Source organism: Morchella sextelata, assembly GCF_020137385.1.
Source record: "Morchella sextelata strain SCLS chromosome Unknown scls_2, whole genome shotgun sequence".
Lineage (NCBI taxonomy): Eukaryota > Fungi > Ascomycota > Pezizomycetes > Pezizales > Morchellaceae > Morchella > Morchella sextelata.
This window is the reverse complement of record NW_025408617.1, coordinates 1,872,657-1,894,862: the sequence shown is the minus strand read 5'-3', so window position 1 is coordinate 1,894,862 and position 22,206 is coordinate 1,872,657. Positions and strand designations below refer to the sequence as shown.

The following is a 22,206-nucleotide window of genomic DNA, read 5'->3' as shown; positions in this document are numbered from 1 at the left end:
CTCACCAGTACATGTAGTTAGGTTTTACTAATGCCAACACAAATTTTGAGATAATACATATGTACATGCAATCGAGTGATGATTGGTGAAACCTCCTTTAACCAAGGAGTTTTTCATCGGCAATAGACCGTGTATGGAATTGTTAATTCGTTTATTAGATCTATCGTGTATGTGATCATTTACTCACGAACTCGATAATACAGCAAAAAAAAAAAAAAAAAAAAGAGAAGGAGGGGGGGGGGGGGGGGGGTTCGCTATAGTATTCGAATCCCGTTAATGCGCTAATAATGGGCATTGGTACGGTATTCTTTTTGAGGTGCCGGTTTAATTCCGCGTGTTCATCACTAAATCCCACAATCATATGCAAGCAGTAATTTCACCCCGTTTTTTCATACTATAGTTCCCATAATTAATTTTTAATTTAATTTAATTAAGTCAACAAGTATATAATATACAACAATTGTTCGGTATTCCCCCATCTTCGGCATACCTCCATACGGGGATCTATATGGTTCTGGAACTCCTCCTGATCGTAAACAAGGCGTCTGGTGTATTTGGGCGGATGGGAGAGAAGGAGCCTCTGCTCTATCAATAACGAGAATCGCAGCACCCTTGACGGTATCAATTACAGAAAAAATAACTGGCGTAGACCGTGTCTAAGATCTCCTCAAAATTAAGTTACACATAGTCCCGGTGCCAAGCCTTCATCATACTAATTTGCTCTTCAAGAGTCCCGGAAGCATACTTTAGATATAAAATTACAAAACACGGTATCTAGTACACCGATATATACCTTCAAGCTGCCAAGAATCCTCTTGATTCCCATATTATCATTTAGAAGCCTATCTATAGTAAGCAAGCGCCCCTCGAGTATCAAAAGAAACATAACATCCACTTACCGTGCTCAGTGCTATCACCTCCTACTGAACTGGTAGCAGAGCTACTTGTTATGCTCTGTAGAATTCCATCCATATAGTTTGCTCCACTCCTTTGAAGATGATAGCCTAGTCAGCAAATATTACACCCACAGTATGAACGTTCGAGTATGATCACCTACCATTTCTGGTGCGTCAAAACATCACATCCCAATTCCTTCTCCCTCCTCTGGATCAAATCGACATATGCCAGCATCCCATCTTTCTTGAATCTCGTTGCAAGTTCGCATGTGATAGTAGCTCCCGAATGCAATCCCGCTAAACTGATCAACTGCAGAACAAACCCTTCTTTTGCCAAATCCCATACAAAGCTCTTCAGCTGAGCCTCAGAGAACCCTTCATTCAACCAGTTAAAACTCGGTGAGAGATTATAAACCATCCATTTCCCTTCGCCTGGCCCCCCTTTCGCCCTAACTGCTCTAGCAAATCCAGCAGCTTCTTCGACAGACGGCCTTTTCGTCTCAAGCCAGAGAAGATCGGCGTATGGCGCGAAGGCAAGTGAGCGCTTGGTCGCAGCTTGAATACCGGCACGGTAATGGTAGTAGCCCTCACGAGTGCGGGGGATGTCCCAACTAAAGAAGATCTCACGGCCGAGAATCTCCTTTGCAAGAATTCTAGAATCCGAGAGAGAGCGTTCAGAGGAACCATTCAGGTACTGGTGGACCTGACTCTCAGGCGCAGATGCTTTCTTGAGAGCTTCAATAACGGCCTCGTCGAATGTAACCATTTTGCGTTTTGCAACCCATTCGGCCTCAACCTTGTTTATTTCCTCTCCGCTTGCACCGCCTTGTTCAAGTGCGTATAGAATTTCACTTAGTGGCTTTACATCTTCAGTCACACCAAGAATGAATTCATGGTCCCGGATATCCACAGTACTACTAATTAGTTTTCCAGTTTCGGAATCTGTTCGGGCGATCAAGAGGTTCTCGCTGCCCATAAGGTCCCACTGGAAACGTGCCGCGATAAGGCGGTTGATATGTTCGCTCATTGGGACTAGTACTTTGCCGGATAGATGTCCACACTATAAATCGATATCAGAATATGAAAGCAGATATATATATATAAAAGAGCAATAGGTACCTTCTTTCCACCATGAAGTTGATCCTCCAAATGAATTGCAGCCGCTCCATTCTCAGCAAAAAGCTTGGCGAGCTTCATCACAGCTGAAAGACCACCATGACCAGTATCCCCATCTGCGATGATAGGTCTCAAGTAATCAATCCATGGCGTCTTCTTCCTCTGCTCTGGAGTTAAGGACCTTCTAGCATCCCAATGTCTTCGGTCATGTAATTGCTGCGCTTTGAACAACCTCTGCACCTGGTTTGGTACAGTGTTATACGGATAATCCCCCAAATCCGGAGAAACTTCATTTGTACTTGTTAGCACACTTGAGCATGCCCAACCACTCACGTAAAGAACCTCCTGGTGAGGAGCTTGCTGTGTCATTTGCACCGGGTCGATAGCACCCACTATAGACCAGGACCGAGTTGTCAGCACCTTTCTTGAGCAATACATGGAAATAGTAGGGAGCATACTGGTATGCACAGGTTCTCCGGCGGCTGCTCGCTCCTTCAGTAACCCAAATAGCTTCTTAGCTGTAGTGCTACTTGGGTACTCTTGTTTCAACATTCCACGCTTGCTGACAATGTCCACTGCGGTGTATGGCCTTTTAATCCCAGCGAAGCGCGGAGTCTTCCACCATCCTTTTACCTCTTGAACCTCAGCCTCGAAGATTGCATCTTCCTCCTCAGGCGAAGGAGCAACATGGAGTGATCGCGAAGAGTACATCCGAACAAGAGAGAATGTTGCGCCAGGTGTAGGAGTGGTTGACAGGATCCGCGGGAGCGGTCGAAGTACAGGTAATCGACGGATTGGAAAGACCATTTCTGAGGAGAATAACTTAATTTTTGAATATTATAAAAAAATTGCCATAAGGGAAATGATTTGGGGAGCTTATACCTATTCCCAGCCAGAACCGGCAATGACGCTTTGCCTCGGGATCTTCCTGTCGCAGGCCGGCGTCGGAACCAAGACGCGGGGCGGGGGAAAGGAAAGCACTAACTGAGCTCCTGCAGCTCTATGTAACTCGTCTAATCAGTAGGCATCTACATGTAGTCTAGTGTGTTTCGTTTTTGGCCGAATCCCGCAAAAGGCCAAATTGGAACCACATGTACGTACCTAGTACAGACGTGACATAGTATTGTCACCCAGCGCCTTAGTAATTGTATGTTAGGATAGCTTTGGACGTTGTTTATTCTTAATCATATGAAATTCTAAACAACTAGAGTTCCATTGTGAAGTTTTAATAATGAAATTACATAATTGTAGAGTGCCAAAAACCTCCTACATTATTTGCATGAGCTGAACAAATTTCAAAAAAAACCCAGCTTCGAAGGTTACCCGGACTTATAACCTATCGAGTGCTAACCTATGATCAAACATGAGTTAATTCGAGTAACTACCTTAACGTCTATTCTCACGCGTACTCCTAGTCTAGGCTGCAGCTGCGGATTCTTAGGCTTTCTTTCAAGATATAAGGCTACTAAAAGAGCAAGTACAATAGTAAAAGAACAATCATATAAGTATCAATAATAAATCAGTAAATGAATATTGCGCCGCCTGTATGATCCGGACAAAGAAAATGGCCAAATATATCAACTAAAAGTATACAATAAGGACGTACAACAACAGATAAAATAGGCTCACAAACATTTGAATTTAGTCGACTGACCTACGGATCACGTCAAAATCTATTTCCGCCAATCTCGCGCTCGATATTCTATTTTCCCGCCTTTCCTGAATAGTTACCCTACATCATCTCGTACCGCATTTCAGGTCCAGGCTGATACGGTTTGCCATACGGACCGGTAGTTGTACTCTGACTCGAGAACGCAGGGTGTTGAGAGTGTTCTGGTTGTTCTGAGAAAGCTGGATGTTGGGAGAGTGCTGGATGTACTGGTGGCGGCGAAGTAGGGAGCTCTGCCCATTGTGGAGGATACCCTTGGCTCGGGCTGGTTGCCATGCCAACATAATCACTTTCCATCTCGTGATAATTTGTACCACCCAGTGCCAATGGATGTGGAGTGTAATATCCGCCACTTCCATCCTTCTGCTGTTCCCAGACACCCCAGTCCTGGCCTCCATGGTGTCCAGGGCCAAGTGGATGCTTTTCATCTGGATCTCTGATCTGTGAAAGATTCATCATTGGCATCCCAGAATGACCATTACCGTCCAATTCGTTTCCATGGTAGTCATTTACTGTTGTCGAGGAGGGGATAGGTTGCATGGTAGACTGGGAGGGGTTGGTGGACTGTTTACGACGCCAAAGAATAAAGATTATTCCAAGAGCAAAGAAAAACCCTGCAGCACCAGCTACCGCTGCAATGAGGACTATTGGAGGCCCTTTCTTTTTATCATCCGTTGAAGAATCTGCGTTATCGTCCATGGCGTCTTCGCCATCTGTTGATTCATCACTTGATAATGCTGTGACTGCAACGATATCGGGTTTTTCACTTGTGTAAGAGACTTGAGAAAGTTGGAAAGTTCCCGAGTCGTGATTCACAAATAGGTATGCAGCTTTCAAAAACCTAATAATCCTGTAAGCTCAATTGATCAACCCGCACAATAGACCAAAGCTCACAACATACGTTCGACCCAGAACAATTGGCTGTTTCGATGAATCATCGAACGTCTTGATGGGCAAATAGTGATCATATATGTCGTTTCCCACCGGAATATAATCTCGTAGTGCAGCGATGTTTTGGTAGAGCGCACTTGGAGGAACCACTATATCAATGCTGCTTCCTCCACCAGACGCTTGCAGTGTGAACGTAATGTTCCCAATATATTTGTCGGCAGAAGCCCCATAAAGGAAATCCTGTAAGGGCTCCCCATATGTTGCTCCCAAAGCATCAGACAGCAGTTTCGCAGTTGCTTTTGGGAGGTAGCTATAATCCTCACTCAGTAATTGTGTTTCAAAATGAAGCAATTGCTGTGCACTCACATATAAGGTGTGCTAGAGTCAATGATCACTTTTCTAGTTGCGTTGAATATATCATGTGATGCGTCACCAGATGTGTCTTGGTTGAGAAGAACTAAGCTTTTCAATTCCAATTCCACTTTTCCATCGCTAGTCGTCGGTGCCTTAAGTGACTCAGTTCTGTTATCGATCTTTGTTTTGTCGTACCCGCCCAACGTCAAACGACCCGGAAATGAGTGCACCTCCCCCGTAATGCTAGTAGTATTACTCGCACCACGTTTGGTCTTCCTCGCACCAGAGTTATAGTTCTCTGATATATGTGATCCTCCACCCGATTCATCGAATGTTGGGTCTATGATAGGATATGCATGATTCTCAATATCGATACCAACATGGATACCATAAGAGCGAGTGCCAATCTGGCCGTCCTTCACAAGTCGTTTTAATAGTGTCGAATCAGGCCCAAGTCCTATAAACCCCGAAGTCATATTACAAGTGTCGACCAACCCGAATGTAAATTCCTTCATCAAAATATTATCTCCATCGTCCAACAAGGCAACTGTATCTGTTCCCTGATTCCCACCCGCAAAGAGAACATATTGGTCGTCCTTCCATGTAAATACGTCCCCTTTAGCTGTATAAGATGAGGAATCTTTAGATAAGAATACCCCCCCGCGGTATTTGACACAACCTGCCAGGGCCGTGGCGTTGCCGGTTGGTGTACAAGCTTTTGGAGAAATAGCAAAAGAATCGTCTGTATCTGTAGATGGATTGAGATATATAGTTTGAGGCGGAGTTCCAATGGCCAATGGAATCAGATAGTCGTCTGTCGAGTTGGCCACAAGTGACTTTGAAAACTGAATTGATATAGTGTCTCCAGAAGTTGCAGTTATGATACTGCTAAAGAGAACAATCCGGACAAGAGCACTAGAAATTATACTTGAGAAAGCCATATCAAAGCATATAACGACGTATCGCACAAATTCTATGGTGAGATGGATGTAAATATTAAAGAAAAAACTGGACCGTGAAAATCGGTAAAGACAGTAGAGCCGTGTCTTTCGAGGAAGATTTTAAAGATAAAAAACACTTATGACCGTAAGTACCTGTATCAATGGACACTCTAATGGGACCGTGAAAATGACCGAATTCCGAGCTTTCCAAATAAATTCCGCCGATAAAAAATGAGCGTGCAACGCCAAAGATCACGAAGACTTGGGTTAAGGAGCGAAGGCTCGAGAAAGGGCTCTATTCGTATACGAGATGAGGGCATCACAAGCTTCTTAGGGAGGTGTAAATGCTCCATGATCGGACTATCATTTCGAAAGGGGCAACCCTCATTGCTTTTGCCTTCCCCCCCCCCCCCCCCCCCTGCTTCTCTTTTGTTCTTGACGATTCATGTCTATGATCAGAGCGCCTCCGAAGAAACATCGGAGAAGAAATCTCCGCACGGGTGTCTGTGTGTTTCAAAGACAGCTGACCAAGGGGTCTGAGTGTTTATGAGCCACACGGCTGGCTTTCTCAACCCTGCACATAGATCTGTGCTTGTTTCAACCTTCAAAAAAGAATCAGGATTCTCATGAACCCCATGGTTTTCGGTACTGTCCAGATCTGATGCCTATATGTACTCAATAATATGTATATATTTAGTATAGGCCGGTAAAGGACTTCCATAATATACCATGATTTTGTTGAAAAGTGACTTGGATACCACGAAGCAGTCGAAAGGATCCGGATATAATACCACAAACCTGTAATAAAGAGAGATAGCATCCGTGCAGGATACTGCTGCTCACAAACATCTCCGCAAATTACACCTGGCGCACCATAGCTATCAAGGCGGTCGATGGAAATACTAACCACCTCAGTGCCTATAGGTTCAGTGTAGTATACTAGGCTCAGCTACTTGCATGTAGACGTTAACGTTGTTACAAGGAAATAATTAGCTTGTAGATAGCTATATAAGTAGTGACATGCATAAGAAACAGAGAAAGATACATGTAGTCAGCTAAGTATGGGGCCGATTGTAATAAAAAGGTTCCACGCGTGGTATTCTAGTCTGTGATTAGTACTACGTACATGTAGTAAAGCTCATTGCAATTACACTTGAGTCTTTCTATGCAATGGCAAGCTTTATTGTATGGAAGATGTCTTTTGCCCTTAAGCACGTATGTACTTGTTTATACTTAGTTATAAAACACATGAAATTTTTCCCGCTTAATATTCTACTTCCGATTTTTCCTGAAAATCTGCACATTTATTTAGACATCCCCCCTCACTCGGACAGTGGGTGATGATTGGTGAAGTTGCGGGCGTCTTTCTCTAGCCTGGCGGCGCAGGACCTTTCCGAATTCTATGAATAATGAGATATATGACTAGTGCCCGTAGAATCGTAGTATTTTATAGGTTTAGTTCAGCCACGGCCGGACACAAGACGCAATTCGTCATTTATAGAGACTCTGCAAGACTTTAGTAGCACGAACATAGCTCAAGTAAAAAGATTTTCTGCGAGATTAGGCCCGTGTAATCCTGAAGTAAACTTCAGGGTACATATCTTAGTACTTTTAGTATAGTGTACATATACCACTCATCGTTATTCATGGTCCACGCAGAGCAAAATGGAAAAAGAAAACAGGATAAGATTCGTACCCCATCGATAGATATCTGTACATGCCATATATTCGAGATGCCACTCAATTTCCCCAGCCACACAAAACCCAAATGAGAAACTGCAAGAAAAAAAGCAAGAGGTGGACGATAGTCTGGTATAATAACTAACAAGAAATAAAGAAAACATAGTGCCCGAAAAGCCTGAACGACAGAGCAAGGTGAAAAAGTAAAGGAAACCTTGAGAAGGACAAGAAAAATAACAACAGAAACTCGTAACAGATTACCCAACCGACCAGTCCAACCAACCAAGGACAGAATTGGTTAATTGACATGGCCCTCACCGTACAGAAATAAACATGAACAACACATAATAAGGAGCCTACTGCCCCGATGATTATACGATCATAAAATAACCTCCTGCCATTAATAATAGCAATATCGCTGCTGTTGCAAATCCTGCACCAATCTTATCTTTTTTGCTCTTAGCATCAGGATAAGTCTGTGTTGGTTGCGTATCCCCTCCAGTCCCCGCCGCTGGATCGCCCTTGCTGGTGCCTCCATTATTCTGTGTCACGGGTTCGCCAACGGCTTGCACAAGGGTATTCTGAATGACCTCCAACGCACATAACTGCTCCCCAACCCCGTACTTATTGTCCCACCCATCTTGAGTCCATATCATTCCACATGTGTTCTCATCACTCCCATAAGAACAATGAGATGCAGCTGCCACTGCGGATGTCCGAAGTTTGGGCAGAATATAGGATGCTGTGAAAGGCGCCATTTTGACAGTCAATGCCATGAAGCGACCCATATAAGCTTTGAAGGATCGCTGATCGACGTTGCACATGTCGTTTGACTCGCAGCCAACTTCGGCCATTGTATTATTAATGAAGAATACCGATGTTGCGTTCATTATGCCTTCCACGCGTGTTTTCCAAGGCTCAGCCCCGCCTGTCTGTAATGAAAGGTCAGCTTTTGATCTTATCATGGTCAAAAGTAGCAAGATGCCCCAAACGTACAAAGTTATACATGTACGCCGCCCCTGCCAGGAATATTCCTGCATTATATGTCCACTGGATATGGTTCAACTCAGAGCAATTCAAGGTTGAGTCTGATCCATCAAAAAGTTTATAGTCCTTCGACAAAAGTCCGATTGAAGCGGTCCATTCGTAAGTCTTCTCGGCCCATTCAGCGTATGTTGAATTGCCGGTATATCTAGCTAACCTAGCCGCAAGCTGGAAAAAGCATCCATTCGAGATTGTGTTTTTGTAACCATATCCAGCGTTAAATGTATATATCTGCCAGCGTAGACCTCCACCGCATGTCAAATTATCCCAACGTAACGCTTGCGAGTTGAAGACACCTTGTGCCAAGGCAAGCCATTGAGGCTGGCCCGCTGGGGGATCCGGGAAATTTTTTTCGGCAGCGGACATAGCTGAGAGGGCCCAAAACCCTTGATCGTCGTTTCCCTGGGAGAAATCATTATGATGCACGGACAGCTAATTTGAGTGCAAAAAGGTACTCACCAGTGATTTCGACTGATTAGGTGGCATAAAGTTCTCTTGTGGTCCAACTTGGTGAAGCATAGCTTCGGTGGTAACGGCGTTGTACCCAGCATCACCAGTATAGTACCAGTAGTCAATTAGAGCCTACAGTTAGCTCCGAAGGTTATGTTAACCATCATTTACATTAGCTAAATCAATAAACAAGAACATACCCCGAAAGCAGCACCAGCTTCCCACCAATAATATGGGTCACCAAATAATCCTGGAATTCCACCAGTTTTGTTTCCGGGGTAGAACTCCATCATCTTGTACGCAATTTTTTGCGTGATGTCCAAAACCGATTCTGATTCCGCAAAAAGAGGACTGTTAGCCTCCTATCAATCCTCTGGTCAACTTCCGACACTGCCACTCGTGTAGTGCCTGTTACAACTTTGGAAACGCAAGGCTTACGTACGCCTATCATCGAGAATAAGATCATACCCCGAAATCATCGGCAGTACCAAAAGGATTGAGGTACATATTCTCCGGAGGTTTGTTGGTCTTAATGGATTTCTCATGTTTGTAAGTTCGCTCAAGCAGAACTGTGTCGAAAATGAAGTGTAGGGAAACAAACGCGGCCAGGTAGAAAGAAGAGTTTATGCAGATGAGTTTGTGTTAAAGGTACCCGGTCCGAGAGCGACAGGCTAAATTTGGTATGTCTCTGGGGTTACTGTATCAAATTGAACCAGAAAGCGGCAGCTATGAACGAAAGAGGATTTTCGAGCCCCCACGATGGATGATACTCCCGATTGTATTCTGCTCACCCAAAGCCGGATACCCACGCCTCCGGTACACACTGTTGTGGTACTGCAGGCTGGGATAACTCCTAGAATTACACCTGGACAAACGAGCGAATAAACGAATGAGATGGATGATATGTTGAATCCCTAAACCCTTTTCCTCCCTTCCTTTCTAAAAAAGCTGTGAAGTATGTAGGGGTAAAAGTGGGTCGCGTGCAATTTGTGACCCAAATGGTGTTGACAAGATCGTTGCACCAAAATTGGGAGCAACCGGGGGGGTGTTAGCGGGATGAGATCTATCCGAAAATCCACACGCAGTAAGTATCGGTGTGGAGAGGGGCAAGTTGAGCTGAGCTGGACTTAGAAAGGCCGCGTTTACATTCAGAAAGAAAGCGGTGGCCAGAATGACTGAGCAACAAAAACGAGTGACTTTGACTTTGCGGGGGAGAAGCGAAGTGCGGCCGGGGAAAGGAAGAGAGTCCAGAAGCGAGAGAGAGAGGAACCCAAGAGGTGAGAGCGGAACACACAAAGCGCACTCCCATACACAAAGAACAAGCAGCAGCGGGATTAGCTTATCTGTTCGATCCAGGCAAAACGATGACGGAGTGCCGCGTATCCGACTGATTCCCCTCCTCCTGGTTTTGCTGTCTTGTCTTGTCTTTTCTTTTCTTGTGTTCTTGGTTTATGTCTCGCATTTCTCTGGCCCAGGAGGATTCTCACTTTAAGTACATGTAGGTACCTACATGTACCTACATGTAAGTATGCTAGTTTGAACCGCACCCTCGAGTAAGTCCTCATACATACGTCGGTGGCACTCCTTGCTGAAAAACAACCACTTCCAAGGAGTATCTGGAGACCGAAATAATACCTAACACCCATACCATCCATACCGGTCATACCTACCAGTTTCCCCGCCAGCTTAACACACCCCATCACGTTTCTAAGTTCTAACAGCACGAATAACCCCGGTCTTGTGGTCCGGAAGTTGTCTGGGAAAGGGGCTAGTTGCCATCCACTCTGTTCCAACCCCATGCCACGGCGCGGCCACCTTTCCTGTCAAAATCGTCAGTGGCAAGCTGCCAATGACAAAACCAAGAAGTGGTGCTAATTATCGGATTGTTTTTGACAACTCCCATGGTCAGGGAGAGAATATATGTAGGTAAATGCATGTATACTTGCCTTTTTGCGAAGTTCAAGGCTTAATTAAGTCACCCAATAAAGTATTTGTTTGGCCCTTCCTGGTTTGCGAGCACACCCAGGAGCTACAAATACCTAGCTACAACTTCTTCACCTTCCTACTCTACCCACCACATATATTGACATTCTACCGGGCTTGGCAACACTAAATTCTTGTCTGCTAAACGCTCGTATAGGTTCTGTTACTCGAGAATTTACTAATCACATTTCTATGGTCAAAGTAATCTAGCTATTTCCTTGTTTTCGAAATTTCGGAAGCTACATATAGTCTAACCCGAGACTTTATCCAGGAAACAGCTGCTATTTTGTCCCGAGTGATTGACTATGATCACTTGCTTTCCCTACATGGTTAGGAATCTTCAAATGATGCGCCAAAACAAGCATCAGCCACATGATTCAACGCTCGCATGTGAGAAAAGGACGCAAGATAAAAAAAGGTGGTTGCGTATTGTATGTAGGCGAGTACCTGGCGTGGGGTACAAGTCGTCGCCCACGGGAATCAGCAAGAAACAACCACCACAAGGCTCGGCTATAATTGGCGTAGAGTATGTACATGTACATATACCTAGGTATGACACCAGGGCTGAGGTTGTAGGACTCTGCAAGCGTAGTGCCGGACGTAAAACATCAGATCAGCTCCACTCTACATTGTATAAGGTGAGGGTTAGGTGTTGTAGGGACAAGACGACTGCCACAGTGGCTGGGGTTAGGTCAATTGACCAAAAATAGCAGCACAATATACAAAAGAATCAAAGTTTTCCTTTTGATAGTCTTCGATACATAGTCTTCAAGTGTTCACTTGGGCTGTGATGACTTTCAAAGGATTGCAGGAAAGGAATCTCACAAACAGCTTCCACTTCCGCAATCTCCCATCCCTGTGCTACTGCCCTCAAGTCTCAAGCAACAAGTAGCACCGCCGCCGCCATACCGCCATTCTACGCAAGCCCACCCACCTGTCTTGTCAGCCTTCAATCACCGGCCCCCCAACCACACTGACCATCCCTCATCAACCTCCCACAACCGCTGCTTTTCCTCTCTCGCCAGCCCTACCTAACTTAAGCTCTACATACACGTACCATCTACTTTCTCACTTACTTGCTGTCTACTCACTCGATCTTCACGCTCCCAACCTTCAACCTCCTTACCTACAGATCGCTTCAACGTGCACAACAACAATAACAATAACCCTTTCTTCACTACAACCACAACTACACCTACAATAATAAAATGGCTGATCAACCCTACGACCCCTACATTCCCCAAGGTGGTGCTGGCGGCGGCGCCAGTGGAGCTCCTGGAAACCAAAGAACCGCGGCTATCCAAGCGGTAGGTCTCCATTATTTGATTTCTTTCTCTTATGTTGCATCCCTTCATTCCCTAGATGGACCCCTCATTGTTTGTGGATTGCGACCGTGGTGCCCCCTTTTGGGCCAATAATTTTTCCCGGGCGCCACAAGAGGAACCGATATTGCCGCGTAAGCTGGCTGGGGCGGAACCGTACGAGGACCGATGAACACGAGATATTCTATCAACCGGCATTTCGGAAGGATGTGAGGGTATCGGGCCTTACTTGAGGAAAATACATGGGAGTGCTTTTTCTGGAATCCGGGATGCCGACTTGGCCGAGAGGGGGTATTTTAGCTGCTAGGGATTCCGGGAAGCTCTACCAGTGGCGCACATCACTCTATGCACCAGTCTTGACTTTGCAATCATGGAACAGTGATCAAGAAAGGATCATATGGAATTTTTCGACGATACTGGCTCAGCAATGGTCATGCTAATTCTTATTTCTTTCAACTTTAGCAAATCGATGACACCGTTGGTATTATGCGTGAGAATATCAATAAGGTCGCCGACCGTGGCGTCAGGCTAGACTCTCTTCAAGACAAGACAGGTCAGTAACTCTAAATACCGCGCGCTCTACTCGTCTCAATTTCGTTTCGCGGGGTTTTCTGATTATAATAAATTGCTCATTTTTGTTTTGTTTAGACAATCTTGCCAACTCGGCCCAAGGTTTCCGTCGTGGTGCAAACCGGGTCAGGAAGCAAATGTGGTGGAAAGACATGAAGATGCGTATGTGCCTGGTCGGCGGGATCATCATTCTTCTGGTAATCATCATTGTGCCAGCAGTTCTTGCGTAAGTACTGTCGTTCCCTAAATCTTGAGATGATTGAACCATGCACTAATACACTAAATGTTTATAGTTCAAAAAAATGATTGCGGTAATCAATGACCGATGGGGGGTGGTGGTGGTGGTGGTGGTGGTGGCAGTAAAGGATTTATGGATTACGGGCGGTAAATCGGATGGAATGGGAAGAACAATACAGTGTTCGTCGACCATCCCTGACACCCAAAACATCTCGAAAATGCGTGTGAATGACCTTTTTAAATACGAAATCAAACGAAATGATTGCTGGGTTCTCGCTATGTAAGGGGGAGAGAGAGTTGGTGTAACCTGGGACCCGGCGAATTCATTTTTGTTGCGCTTCTCTTCTGTCAGCCCCAATTATTTTATGCCTTTGTATTTTTCTGGAATCCCCCTTGGTTGTTTTGTGGTTTTGATGTTGTTATTGTACGTTTTTCTTTCTTTCTTTAACGGGATGGGAAGCTTGTGGTTTTTCTCTCCCCCCACCCCCCTCTGTCTTTGTCAACAACCCCACAGGTCAAGTCCATTGTTGGTCAGTGCGACCCAGCGTCTTCTTGTATGTCCAGAGTACCAGGGGAAGTTGTGGGGATAGCACTAGGGGAAGCTTGCTGGGGAGGTAATGGCCTGATGACTGTTTCTATTTCTTCTTAATGACAACGATGATCACGATGGAAGCTCGATGTCTATCAGTTCAAAAGATTCTAGCGTTGTTGCAGGAACAGTTGTTTCTCTTCCGAATATTGTTTTTTGTCTGGTACTGGGTGATTAGAATTTGAAGCATACTGATTCGCCTAAGAATTTTTGAGGTACATACATAGCTCCAACAGTGTCAAATTATACTCGGTTTCTGATCCTAAGTCACTCCAATCATTGACACTGGCCGAGTAGAGGCGAATCTTAAAAAGGCCTATGGAAGCCGTTATCTAAATGAAGATACATGTATTGTATCTGTAAGCGTGGGTGTGGTGGTCGGGCGAGAAAAGCTTGCGGGCCAAAGTTGAATGCATGGGTACATTAGCTATACTGTAGGTACGGACATAATATGTAGGTATAAAATTCTTAAGATTTGTAGCCCCCGAGGTTTAGAAAAGTAAGTGAGACATTTATTTATGCTGCTCGTAGGGCAAGACCTGTGCCTACTTAGTATTCATCTCGAGTAAGTGGGCGCTTTACTTGTACATTATGCTAGGTAGGCACTCTCTTTCAAATTTCTAGACATGCAATTGGAGTGCTGTATGTAATTTACTCTTCACACTCATGAGACTCATCGCCTCACGAGAGAATAATGGAATAAGACAACTCTTAGGTCCACTCGCAGTTTTACACAAAATTGGCTCTGTGGAGGAGGAGCTCCCCAGCTAGTATATTTCAATCTGATAAAGGTCTTACGAATCAACGATTATGACCCCTGTTGATCAGATAATCTTTTGTTGTAGCCTTCCTTGTATGCAGTGGTGTCCCATGATGTGATTCTCCGAGCGAGGGAAAAATTTTCTCGTGCATCCTGGATTGAATATTCACCGCCAAGGAGCGACGTTAGCAGTGGGGGATGAGTGCAGTGCACCTCAGTATTTACCAGTGGCCTGGATGCAGGGTTGGGAGGGGTTGTAGTGAATGTGAACGAGTGAGTTTGCGAGTGAACCGGAGAAATTGATATCTGTAAAATCGAGTGTTAAATGGTTCTCACTAGCGATATTAATTCTCATTACTTCAAGCTGTTTGCATTACTCGGGCTATTGGCACTAAATTGATCTCTCTAGGTACCTCGGGGAAAGATCGTGGTCTCGTAGCGCTCAAAGCAATGCCCATCCCGCTCTGCCCCGCCATCCATCACCATCATCACTAAAGGTGGCCTTTCTTTTTCCCTCCTTAATTCCTTTTTATTCGAGGGTTTCTTGACTAGTTCTACTATTTCTTCTTCTTCCCCCCCGTTCCTTCCTTCTTGTCTCCTCTTCCTGCCATTGATCTCTACTCAATTGAAACCTCAAAAATATGTTGGCTAGCCTTCGCAGCGTCTCCCGGCGGGCCCTTAAGTCCTCCACCCACACCTCACGTCTCTTACGTCCCACCACTGCTATCGCTCTTCGTAAACTCAATGCATCTTTTGCAACATCGGCTAATGATTCGCCTTCCCTCGCATTGTCTACGCGTTCTACAGTTATTCAACTTTTAAACAATATCGGGTCCAAGCGTGAGGTCGAGCAATACCTCTCTCACTTCACATCTGTTCAGTCCCAGCAGTTCGCCGTTATTAAGGTCGGTGGTGCCATTATTACCGAGCACCTTGACTCACTCGCATCATCCCTTTCATTCTTGAACCATGTTGGACTTTTCCCTGTCGTTGTTCACGGGGCTGGTCCACAGTTGAATAAGATGCTCGAGGATGCTGGTGTGGAACCTCAGTTCGAAGATGGGATTCGTGTGACAGATGGAAAAACACTCGCTCTCGCTCGTCAGTTATTTTTGAAAGAGAATCTAAAGCTCGTAGAGGCTTTAGAGAAGTTGGGTGTCAGGGCAAGGCCTATCACTGGCGGTGTATTCCAGGCTGAATATCTCGACAAAGAAAAGTATGACCTCGTTGGCAAGATTACAAAGGTCGACAAGCGTCCCATCGAGGCTGCCATCGAGGCTGGATGTCTTCCTATTCTTACTTCGACTGCTGAAACCGTCGAAGGCCAGCTTCTAAACGTCAATGCTGATATCGCGGCTGGTGAGCTCGCCCGCGAACTGCAGCCATTGAAGATTGTTTATTTGTCTGAAAAGGGTGGTTTATTCCATGGAGAGACAAATGAAAAGATTTCAACCATCAATTTGGACGAGGAATACGACGATTTCATGAGTCAGTCGTGGTGCAAGTACGGCACCAGGCTGAAGATCAAAGAGATTAAGACCTTATTGGACGATCTTCCAAGAAGCTCCAGTGTTGCCATCATTGCAACTGCGGATCTTCAAAAGGAGTTATTCACGGACACCGGTGCTGGAACTTTAATTAGACGTGGAAACAGACTTACGGCCAAGACTAGTGTGTCGGAGTTTGGGGATAAGGCCAAGTTGGTGGAAGTATTGGGCAGGGCAAAAGATGAGCCGGAGGGTTATTTGAATTTCTTGGGCCAGAATTCCTTCAAAGCGTATGCCGACGAACCACTTGAGGCTTTGGCTGTTGTTCTTCCCGCTAAGAACTCTCAAGAACCTGCTCTACTTGATGTATTCACATCTTCGAAGGCTGGATGGTTGGGAAATGTCGCAGACAATGTTTTCAATTCAATCAAGAAGGAATATCCTAAGCTTATGTGGACTGTCAAGCATGGTGATGAGCAATTAGGATGGCACTTCGACAAGGCCCAGGGAAGCTTTAGTCACCACGGCAAGGTTCTCTTCTGGTATGGGCTCGAGGGGCCGGAGCAAGTTCAGACTTTAATTGGGAAGTTTATTTCCCAGGCTGAGGTTGCTGAGCCATTGAACCCCGGGACTGTTACTTGTATTAGGCAGCAAGCCAGGGCATTTTCCACTCTTGGAAGGTTGAATGCATGGTCTGCTCCCAGGCAAAAGATCATTGGGAGGCGTGGATTCGCGTCTACTACTAACCCGAACCCTCCCTTGGGTAAGGGAAATAAGACCAATGATAAACCTTCCAGAGTTGCTCTTATCGGTGCCAGAGGGTACACGGGTCAGGCTTTAATCAGCCTCATCAACTCTCACCCGCACCTTGATCTTACGCATGTTTCCTCCCGCGAATTGGCTGGCAAGAAGTTGGAGGGGTACAACAAGGGTGACAAGGAAATCATATACCAGAACTTGACTGTTGAGGATATCAGGAGAATGGAGGACAACAATGAGGTTGACTGTTGGGTGATGGCTCTTCCTAACGGCGTCTGCAAGCCATTTGTTGATGCCGTTGAGGACTCTGGTAATGGAAAGAGTGTTATCGTGGATCTGAGCGCAGACTACAGGTTCAATGATAAATGGACTTATGGACTGCCTGGTAAGCCGAAATCCTCTTTTTCTAATAGGATTGAGCTAAAAACCACGCAGAATTAAACGATCGTTCGGCCCTAAGCAGTGCTACTCGCATCTCGAACCCTGGATGCTATGCTACTGCCGCGCAGATAGCCATTGCACCCCTCATCCCATTCCTTGGAGGTGAACCTACTGTGTTCGGAGTTTCTGGATACTCTGGTGCCGGCACCAAACCTAGCCCAAAGAACGATGTTAAGCAGCTCACTGACAATCTGATGCCGTACTCTTTGACGGACCATATTCACGAGCGTGAAATTTCTAGGCGACTGGGCGTTCCTGTTTCTTTCATCCCACATGTCGCTGTTTGGTTTCAAGGAATTCATCACACCGTTAATATTCCGTTGAGCAAGGAGATGACTAGTAGAGAGATTAGAAATTTGTACCAAGACAGGTATGCCGGCGAGAAGCTTATCAAGGTTGTCGGAGAGGCTCCCTTGGTTAAGAACATCTCTGGAAAGCACGGAGTGGTATGTTTTGCTTTATTCCACGAGCCTCCTTTATACCAGTAGTTTTACTAATTGTTTATTAGGAGGTTGGTGGATTTGGTGTTCATTCTTCTGGAAAGAGGGTTGTTGTTTGTGCAACCATCGATAATCTACTCAAAGGAGCTGCGACCCAATGCCTACAGAACATGAACCTTGCCCTTGGATACAGCGAGTATGAGGGTATTCCCATGGATTGAATGGAAAATATAATGGCTCGTTTTAATAAAGCAGTGGCATTTGCTGGGGGAGTTCGTTGTTGCTTGAAACACTTTTTATCTTTAAGTCCGAGTACCAGCTTGTGGAATAAAGAAAAGCGTCCGTTCTTATTTTTTTCTTTTTTGTCTCATGTTGGTTTTTTGCACTAAGTTTTTTCCCGGGGTTTGAAGGTTTGCTGGCTGGTTCGGTGGTGGTGGTTTTTGGGAATTCGGTTTACGGGGGATGTATATATCACGAGTCTTAAATGTTTGCTGGCATTTGTCTTCTGAGGGTTTCAGTGGTACATGTAGTTAGTGATACCTATCGATTGTATGTATGTAAAGAATTTATTTACTTACGAATGCTGTTTAAAATTAGTGACCTCGGATCTGATAACGGATGGACGGACGGAATAGCTTCAACGCACATGGCGCGCGGAGTGGCATTGCGGGGAACGTGGGGAAGGGTTAGGGTGCAATGCGGGGCCGAGCGTCGATTATTTACGGTTACGGGTAGCCGTATGTTCCGGGAGCTCAGGTTAACTCCATACCTCCATTGGCCCGTCCAAAGTGCACAGCGTGTCTTATTTGCTTTTTTATCACCAACCCTGTATTTAAATCTACCCGAGCCATCTTTCATTCAACAATTGAATTACATTCTCTTGACGACTATCATTGACCTATCTATACCTTCCCTGACTACGCAAAGATGTCCCTCAGCATTAGGTCTTCAAGAGCTCTCCGGAGCTTCCATGTATGCCCAATCTTGCATCAACACAGTATTCTAAAAAAAGTCAAGCTAATAGATTCGTTGTTTAATCCACAGCTTTCATCTCCCCTTCGTCCACTGTGTCAGGCCAGTAGAGGATATGCATCTGCGCCAGAGAAAGACTTGAAGGAGACCCTTAGGGAAATCATCCCTGAGAAGCGCGAGAAATTCAAAAAGTTTAAGGCAGACTATGGTCAGAGGTCATTAGGCGAGGTTAAGGTCGAGAACGCTATTGGTGGAATGCGGTTTGTCCCACAAATCTTGATCACTTTAATTCTGTGGTATGAAACTAAAGATAAAATTGTATAGAGGGATCAAAGGTATGATCTGGGAAGGTTCCGTTCTCGATGCCAACGAAGGTATCCGCTTCCACGGAAAGACGATCAAAGAATGCCAGAGCATCCTCCCCAAAGGAAAGACTGGGCAAGAAATGCTTCCGGAGGGAATGTTCTGGCTTCTCCTTACCGGACAGGTTCCAACTGAGGGGCAGGTACGAGCTCTGAGCAGGACTTTTGCCGAGAATGCGGAACTTCCAGAGTTCGTTGTAAAGATGATGGATGCTTTCCCAACAACTTTACACCCAATGACGCAGATGAGCATTGCTGTATCAGCATTGAACCATGACTCAAAGTTTGCAAGAATGTATGAGAAGGGATTGAACAAGGCAGATTACTGGGAGCCCACTTTCGATGATTCAATCCAGTTACTTGCTAAGCTTCCTACTATCGCTGCGAAAATTTACCAAAACACCTATAACGGTGGTGGACCTCTTCCTGGATCTGTTGACCTGTCGCAAGACTGGTCATGGAACTTCGCAGCTATGCTCGGAAAATCAGATAGCGAGGGTTTTGTTGATCTTCTACGTCTCTACCTGGCCCTTCATGGTGATCATGAAGGCGGCAATGTTTCAGCGCACGCTACACATCTCGTTGGGTCTGCCTTGAGTGACCCATTCCTGTCTTACTCTGCTGGTCTCCAGGGTCTCGCAGGACCCCTTCACGGTCTCGCAGCCCAAGAAGTACTAAGGTTCATCCAGAAGATGAAGACGAAAATCGGAAATAGCTACTCGGACTCAGATGTTAAAGATTATCTGTGGAGCTTGTTGAATAGTGGTCAGGTAATCCCTGGGTACGGACACGCTGTTTTGAGGAAGCCCGATCCTAGGTTCCAAGCTTTGATGGACTTCGCAGCCTCAAGGAAAGAGGTGTCGGAGGGTGAAGTCTTTAAGCTTGTCAAAAAGAATAGTGATATCGCGCCAGGTGTGCTGCTGGAGCACGGAAAGACAAAGGTACAGAACCTCTTCTTAGACCTTTTAATGATCGTTCAGATGCTAATCTGGCTCATAAGAACCCACATCCAAACGTCGACTCTGCATCCGGGGTACTCTTCCACCACTACGGTATTAACCAAGATCTTTACTACACTGTGACTTTCGGTGTCTCAAGAGGGTTGGGCCCCTTGGCACAATTGATTTGGGATAGGGCTCTTGGACTGCCGATTGAAAGGCCAAAGAGTTTGAGCATGGAGGCCATGATTAAGTCATTTGGGGCGTAAAAGAGGCCCATTCAGTTTTGATTAGCGATTTGTTTGAAATTAAAAGAACTTCCTGTATTTACTTGCGTAAACTTGCCCTCTTTTGTTCTAGAGCCACACCGCTATATTAAGGTAATCGATATGAGGTATTGCCATAACTGTAAGGTTGCATGCAATTAATGAATTAAAAAAAAAAAATCGATATGAGGTTGAATCATGATAGATCACTCGGTTTCTGATTGCCAGTTTCACTGAGTTGGAATGTGTTTTCCCCCATCTAATCCCTTGCATACTTGAGATAGGTCCAGCAAAACGAACAATCATCGTGCCAGAGAAAAGCAACTAGACTGATCACTTCAATGCCTAATATCCCATTCAAAAACACGTATTTCAGGAACTACAGCGGCAGCGTAAGTCACGGATCTGCTTGTACTGTTCTTTTAGAAATTAGAGCCTATTTTGTTTGATTTAATACACGCATCACCTCCGAGATGCGAGATTCTATTACGGCAATTATATCTTATTTGTTGAAGATAAGGGTATAAATATTCGTTTACTTAAAGTTCCAACTCATATTAACCGATCAAATAGGCTGTCTCTAATTAGGCAGCACCCTCGGTTCTTTGTCCTGTGTAGAACGCAAGCCCATAGTTTGGTGTCGTAAAGGTGATCGTCGCTCCCTTCTCTTTACCGTGAAAATGATCAAAAATTAGTAAATGTCTTTCTGAAGCCAATAATAATAAATTATCAACTTAAGTGGTACTTACCAAAATGAAAAACATCGCCAGGCTTTCCAATTACACTTTTGCCGGTCTCATCGCTAATATGAAACTCCCCCTCAATGATAATCTTCATCTCATGGTAGGTATATGTGTATACCAAGGGCTCCCCCTGTTCCAAGCGATATAAACCACACGAGATAGGCTTTTCAGCATCCATCTTTTCACTGGAGAAGATGTCCCCAAGAAATACATTATTTCCGACGAGTAGCTGGGGCTTAAACTCGGTTTGTGCCTTTTCGTAATAGCTGGAGATAGGTTAGTGGGCTAACGAATATATTAGATATATAGTACTCACTGCATAGGCATTTTGAAAAAAAAAGTTCTTGTCAATATTGTATGTACTTAGGGTGATTCTACTGAGTATGATATTTTAGAGTAAAATATGGTCAGTCTCCGGACCCATGTGATTAAATATGAAAAAAAAGGACTGCTCCAGGCCATGCCATGCATTTATTCATACACGCATACTACCTATCCCGAAGTATAAAACCATGTTGAACACGTAATAAACCCCAGATATCATCGTCTTGAACAAATTCCAAGATTTCTTTTCCCGGATTTGCAATTCGAGCATTAGAAGACTGTAATTCAGGTTGTTGGGTCGGTCTATGTATGAGTAGCCAATGGCGGTGCGCCTCTTACAGGCAGCAGAGCGGGATCCGGGATGATCATGACTTTAAGCCCTAATTGAGTACTATATGCATGGATCGACGATGCATTTAAGACCATAGCGACGCGTTAAAGATAGCGCGGCCAGACTGTATCGATAAGGGTTGGTAGGGGATAAAGGGATAGTTTATCTACATTTGGGGAAATGTTCCCTCCTGCAAAGAGACCTGTCAGGCCGGCCCGGAAGTTGTTGGGATACATACATGTACATACATATGTGTTACACGCTCCCATTAACGTAATATAATCACTATTTGATACATATATAGACTTTGGAGCTTTCGACGACGATTAGAGTACATGATCATGTAGAGTAGCTGCTCTACATTATGTGTGAAGGTCCCTTCTTTTCAGCCTTACACCCCCGCACACAACACGGCCCCCAATTACGTTAATTTTTCACGTGTGGGGCGAATCCGTCGGTGAAAAGCAGACCATCCACTTGATAGGATCATGAAAGCGTATAAATCTGGTCTCAATCGATGCAAGGGAAATAAACAGGAGGAATCTTAGCAATAATACACCCGCGCTCACCCCTTCCCACTATCGTCATCTACATACTGTCCTTTCTGCCGGCTCAACCTCAAAAGGATCTACCATGACAAG

General features: G+C 45.0%; 8 protein-coding genes across 8 annotated transcripts; 4 read left to right on the top strand and 4 right to left on the bottom strand.

Annotated features, from left to right (window-relative positions):
* Nucleotides 1–834: 834 nt before the first annotated feature.
* Nucleotides 835–2,819, bottom strand: H6S33_005758 (uncharacterized protein; the record flags this gene model as incomplete). The annotated part of the gene is made up of 5 exons (XM_044837139.1): nt 835–842; nt 900–988; nt 1,058–1,956; nt 2,016–2,404; nt 2,471–2,819. The coding sequence occupies 5 exons, from the start codon at nt 2,817–2,819 to the stop codon at nt 835–837; spliced, it is 1,734 nt and encodes a 577-aa protein (XP_044699067.1).
* A 925-nt stretch (nt 2,820–3,744) lies between these two features.
* Nucleotides 3,745–5,867, bottom strand: H6S33_005757 (uncharacterized protein; the record flags this gene model as incomplete). Its single annotated transcript, XM_044837138.1, has 3 exons — nt 3,745–4,522; nt 4,583–4,882; nt 4,939–5,867. The coding sequence occupies 3 exons, from the start codon at nt 5,865–5,867 to the stop codon at nt 3,745–3,747; spliced, it is 2,007 nt and encodes a 668-aa protein (XP_044699066.1).
* Nucleotides 5,868–7,918: 2,051 nt separating this feature from the next.
* Nucleotides 7,919–9,334, bottom strand: H6S33_005756 (uncharacterized protein; the record flags this gene model as incomplete). Its single annotated transcript, XM_044837137.1, has 4 exons — nt 7,919–8,479; nt 8,544–8,993; nt 9,051–9,173; nt 9,242–9,334. 4 exons carry the CDS (start codon nt 9,332–9,334, stop codon nt 7,919–7,921), a joined length of 1,227 nt encoding a protein of 408 aa, XP_044699065.1.
* An 878-nt stretch (nt 9,335–10,212) lies between these two features.
* Nucleotides 10,213–11,666, top strand: H6S33_005755 (uncharacterized protein; the record flags this gene model as incomplete). The annotated part of the gene is made up of 11 exons (XM_044837135.1): nt 10,213–10,318; nt 10,398–10,420; nt 10,577–10,594; nt 10,652–10,700; nt 10,763–10,872; nt 10,951–10,967; nt 11,030–11,049; nt 11,182–11,225; nt 11,296–11,319; nt 11,464–11,550; nt 11,601–11,666. 11 exons carry the CDS (start codon nt 10,213–10,215, stop codon nt 11,664–11,666), a joined length of 564 nt encoding a protein of 187 aa, XP_044699064.1.
* A 566-nt stretch (nt 11,667–12,232) lies between these two features.
* H6S33_005754 (uncharacterized protein) lies at nt 12,233–13,222 on the top strand (the record flags this gene model as incomplete). Its single annotated transcript, XM_044837134.1, has 4 exons — nt 12,233–12,331; nt 12,809–12,899; nt 12,995–13,142; nt 13,210–13,222. 4 exons carry the CDS (start codon nt 12,233–12,235, stop codon nt 13,220–13,222), a joined length of 351 nt encoding a protein of 116 aa, XP_044699063.1.
* Nucleotides 13,223–15,143: 1,921 nt separating this feature from the next.
* Nucleotides 15,144–17,850, top strand: H6S33_005753 (uncharacterized protein; the record flags this gene model as incomplete). The annotated part of the gene is made up of 3 exons (XM_044837133.1): nt 15,144–17,133; nt 17,184–17,635; nt 17,698–17,850. The coding sequence occupies 3 exons, from the start codon at nt 15,144–15,146 to the stop codon at nt 17,848–17,850; spliced, it is 2,595 nt and encodes an 864-aa protein (XP_044699062.1).
* A 706-nt stretch (nt 17,851–18,556) lies between these two features.
* H6S33_005752 (uncharacterized protein) lies at nt 18,557–20,170 on the top strand (the record flags this gene model as incomplete). The annotated part of the gene is made up of 4 exons (XM_044837132.1): nt 18,557–18,601; nt 18,674–18,861; nt 18,926–19,904; nt 19,964–20,170. The coding sequence occupies 4 exons, from the start codon at nt 18,557–18,559 to the stop codon at nt 20,168–20,170; spliced, it is 1,419 nt and encodes a 472-aa protein (XP_044699061.1).
* Nucleotides 20,171–20,751: 581 nt separating this feature from the next.
* H6S33_005751 (uncharacterized protein) lies at nt 20,752–21,237 on the bottom strand (the record flags this gene model as incomplete). The annotated part of the gene is made up of 3 exons (XM_044837131.1): nt 20,752–20,834; nt 20,917–21,176; nt 21,227–21,237. The coding sequence occupies 3 exons, from the start codon at nt 21,235–21,237 to the stop codon at nt 20,752–20,754; spliced, it is 354 nt and encodes a 117-aa protein (XP_044699060.1).
* Nucleotides 21,238–22,206: the final 969 nt, after the last annotated feature.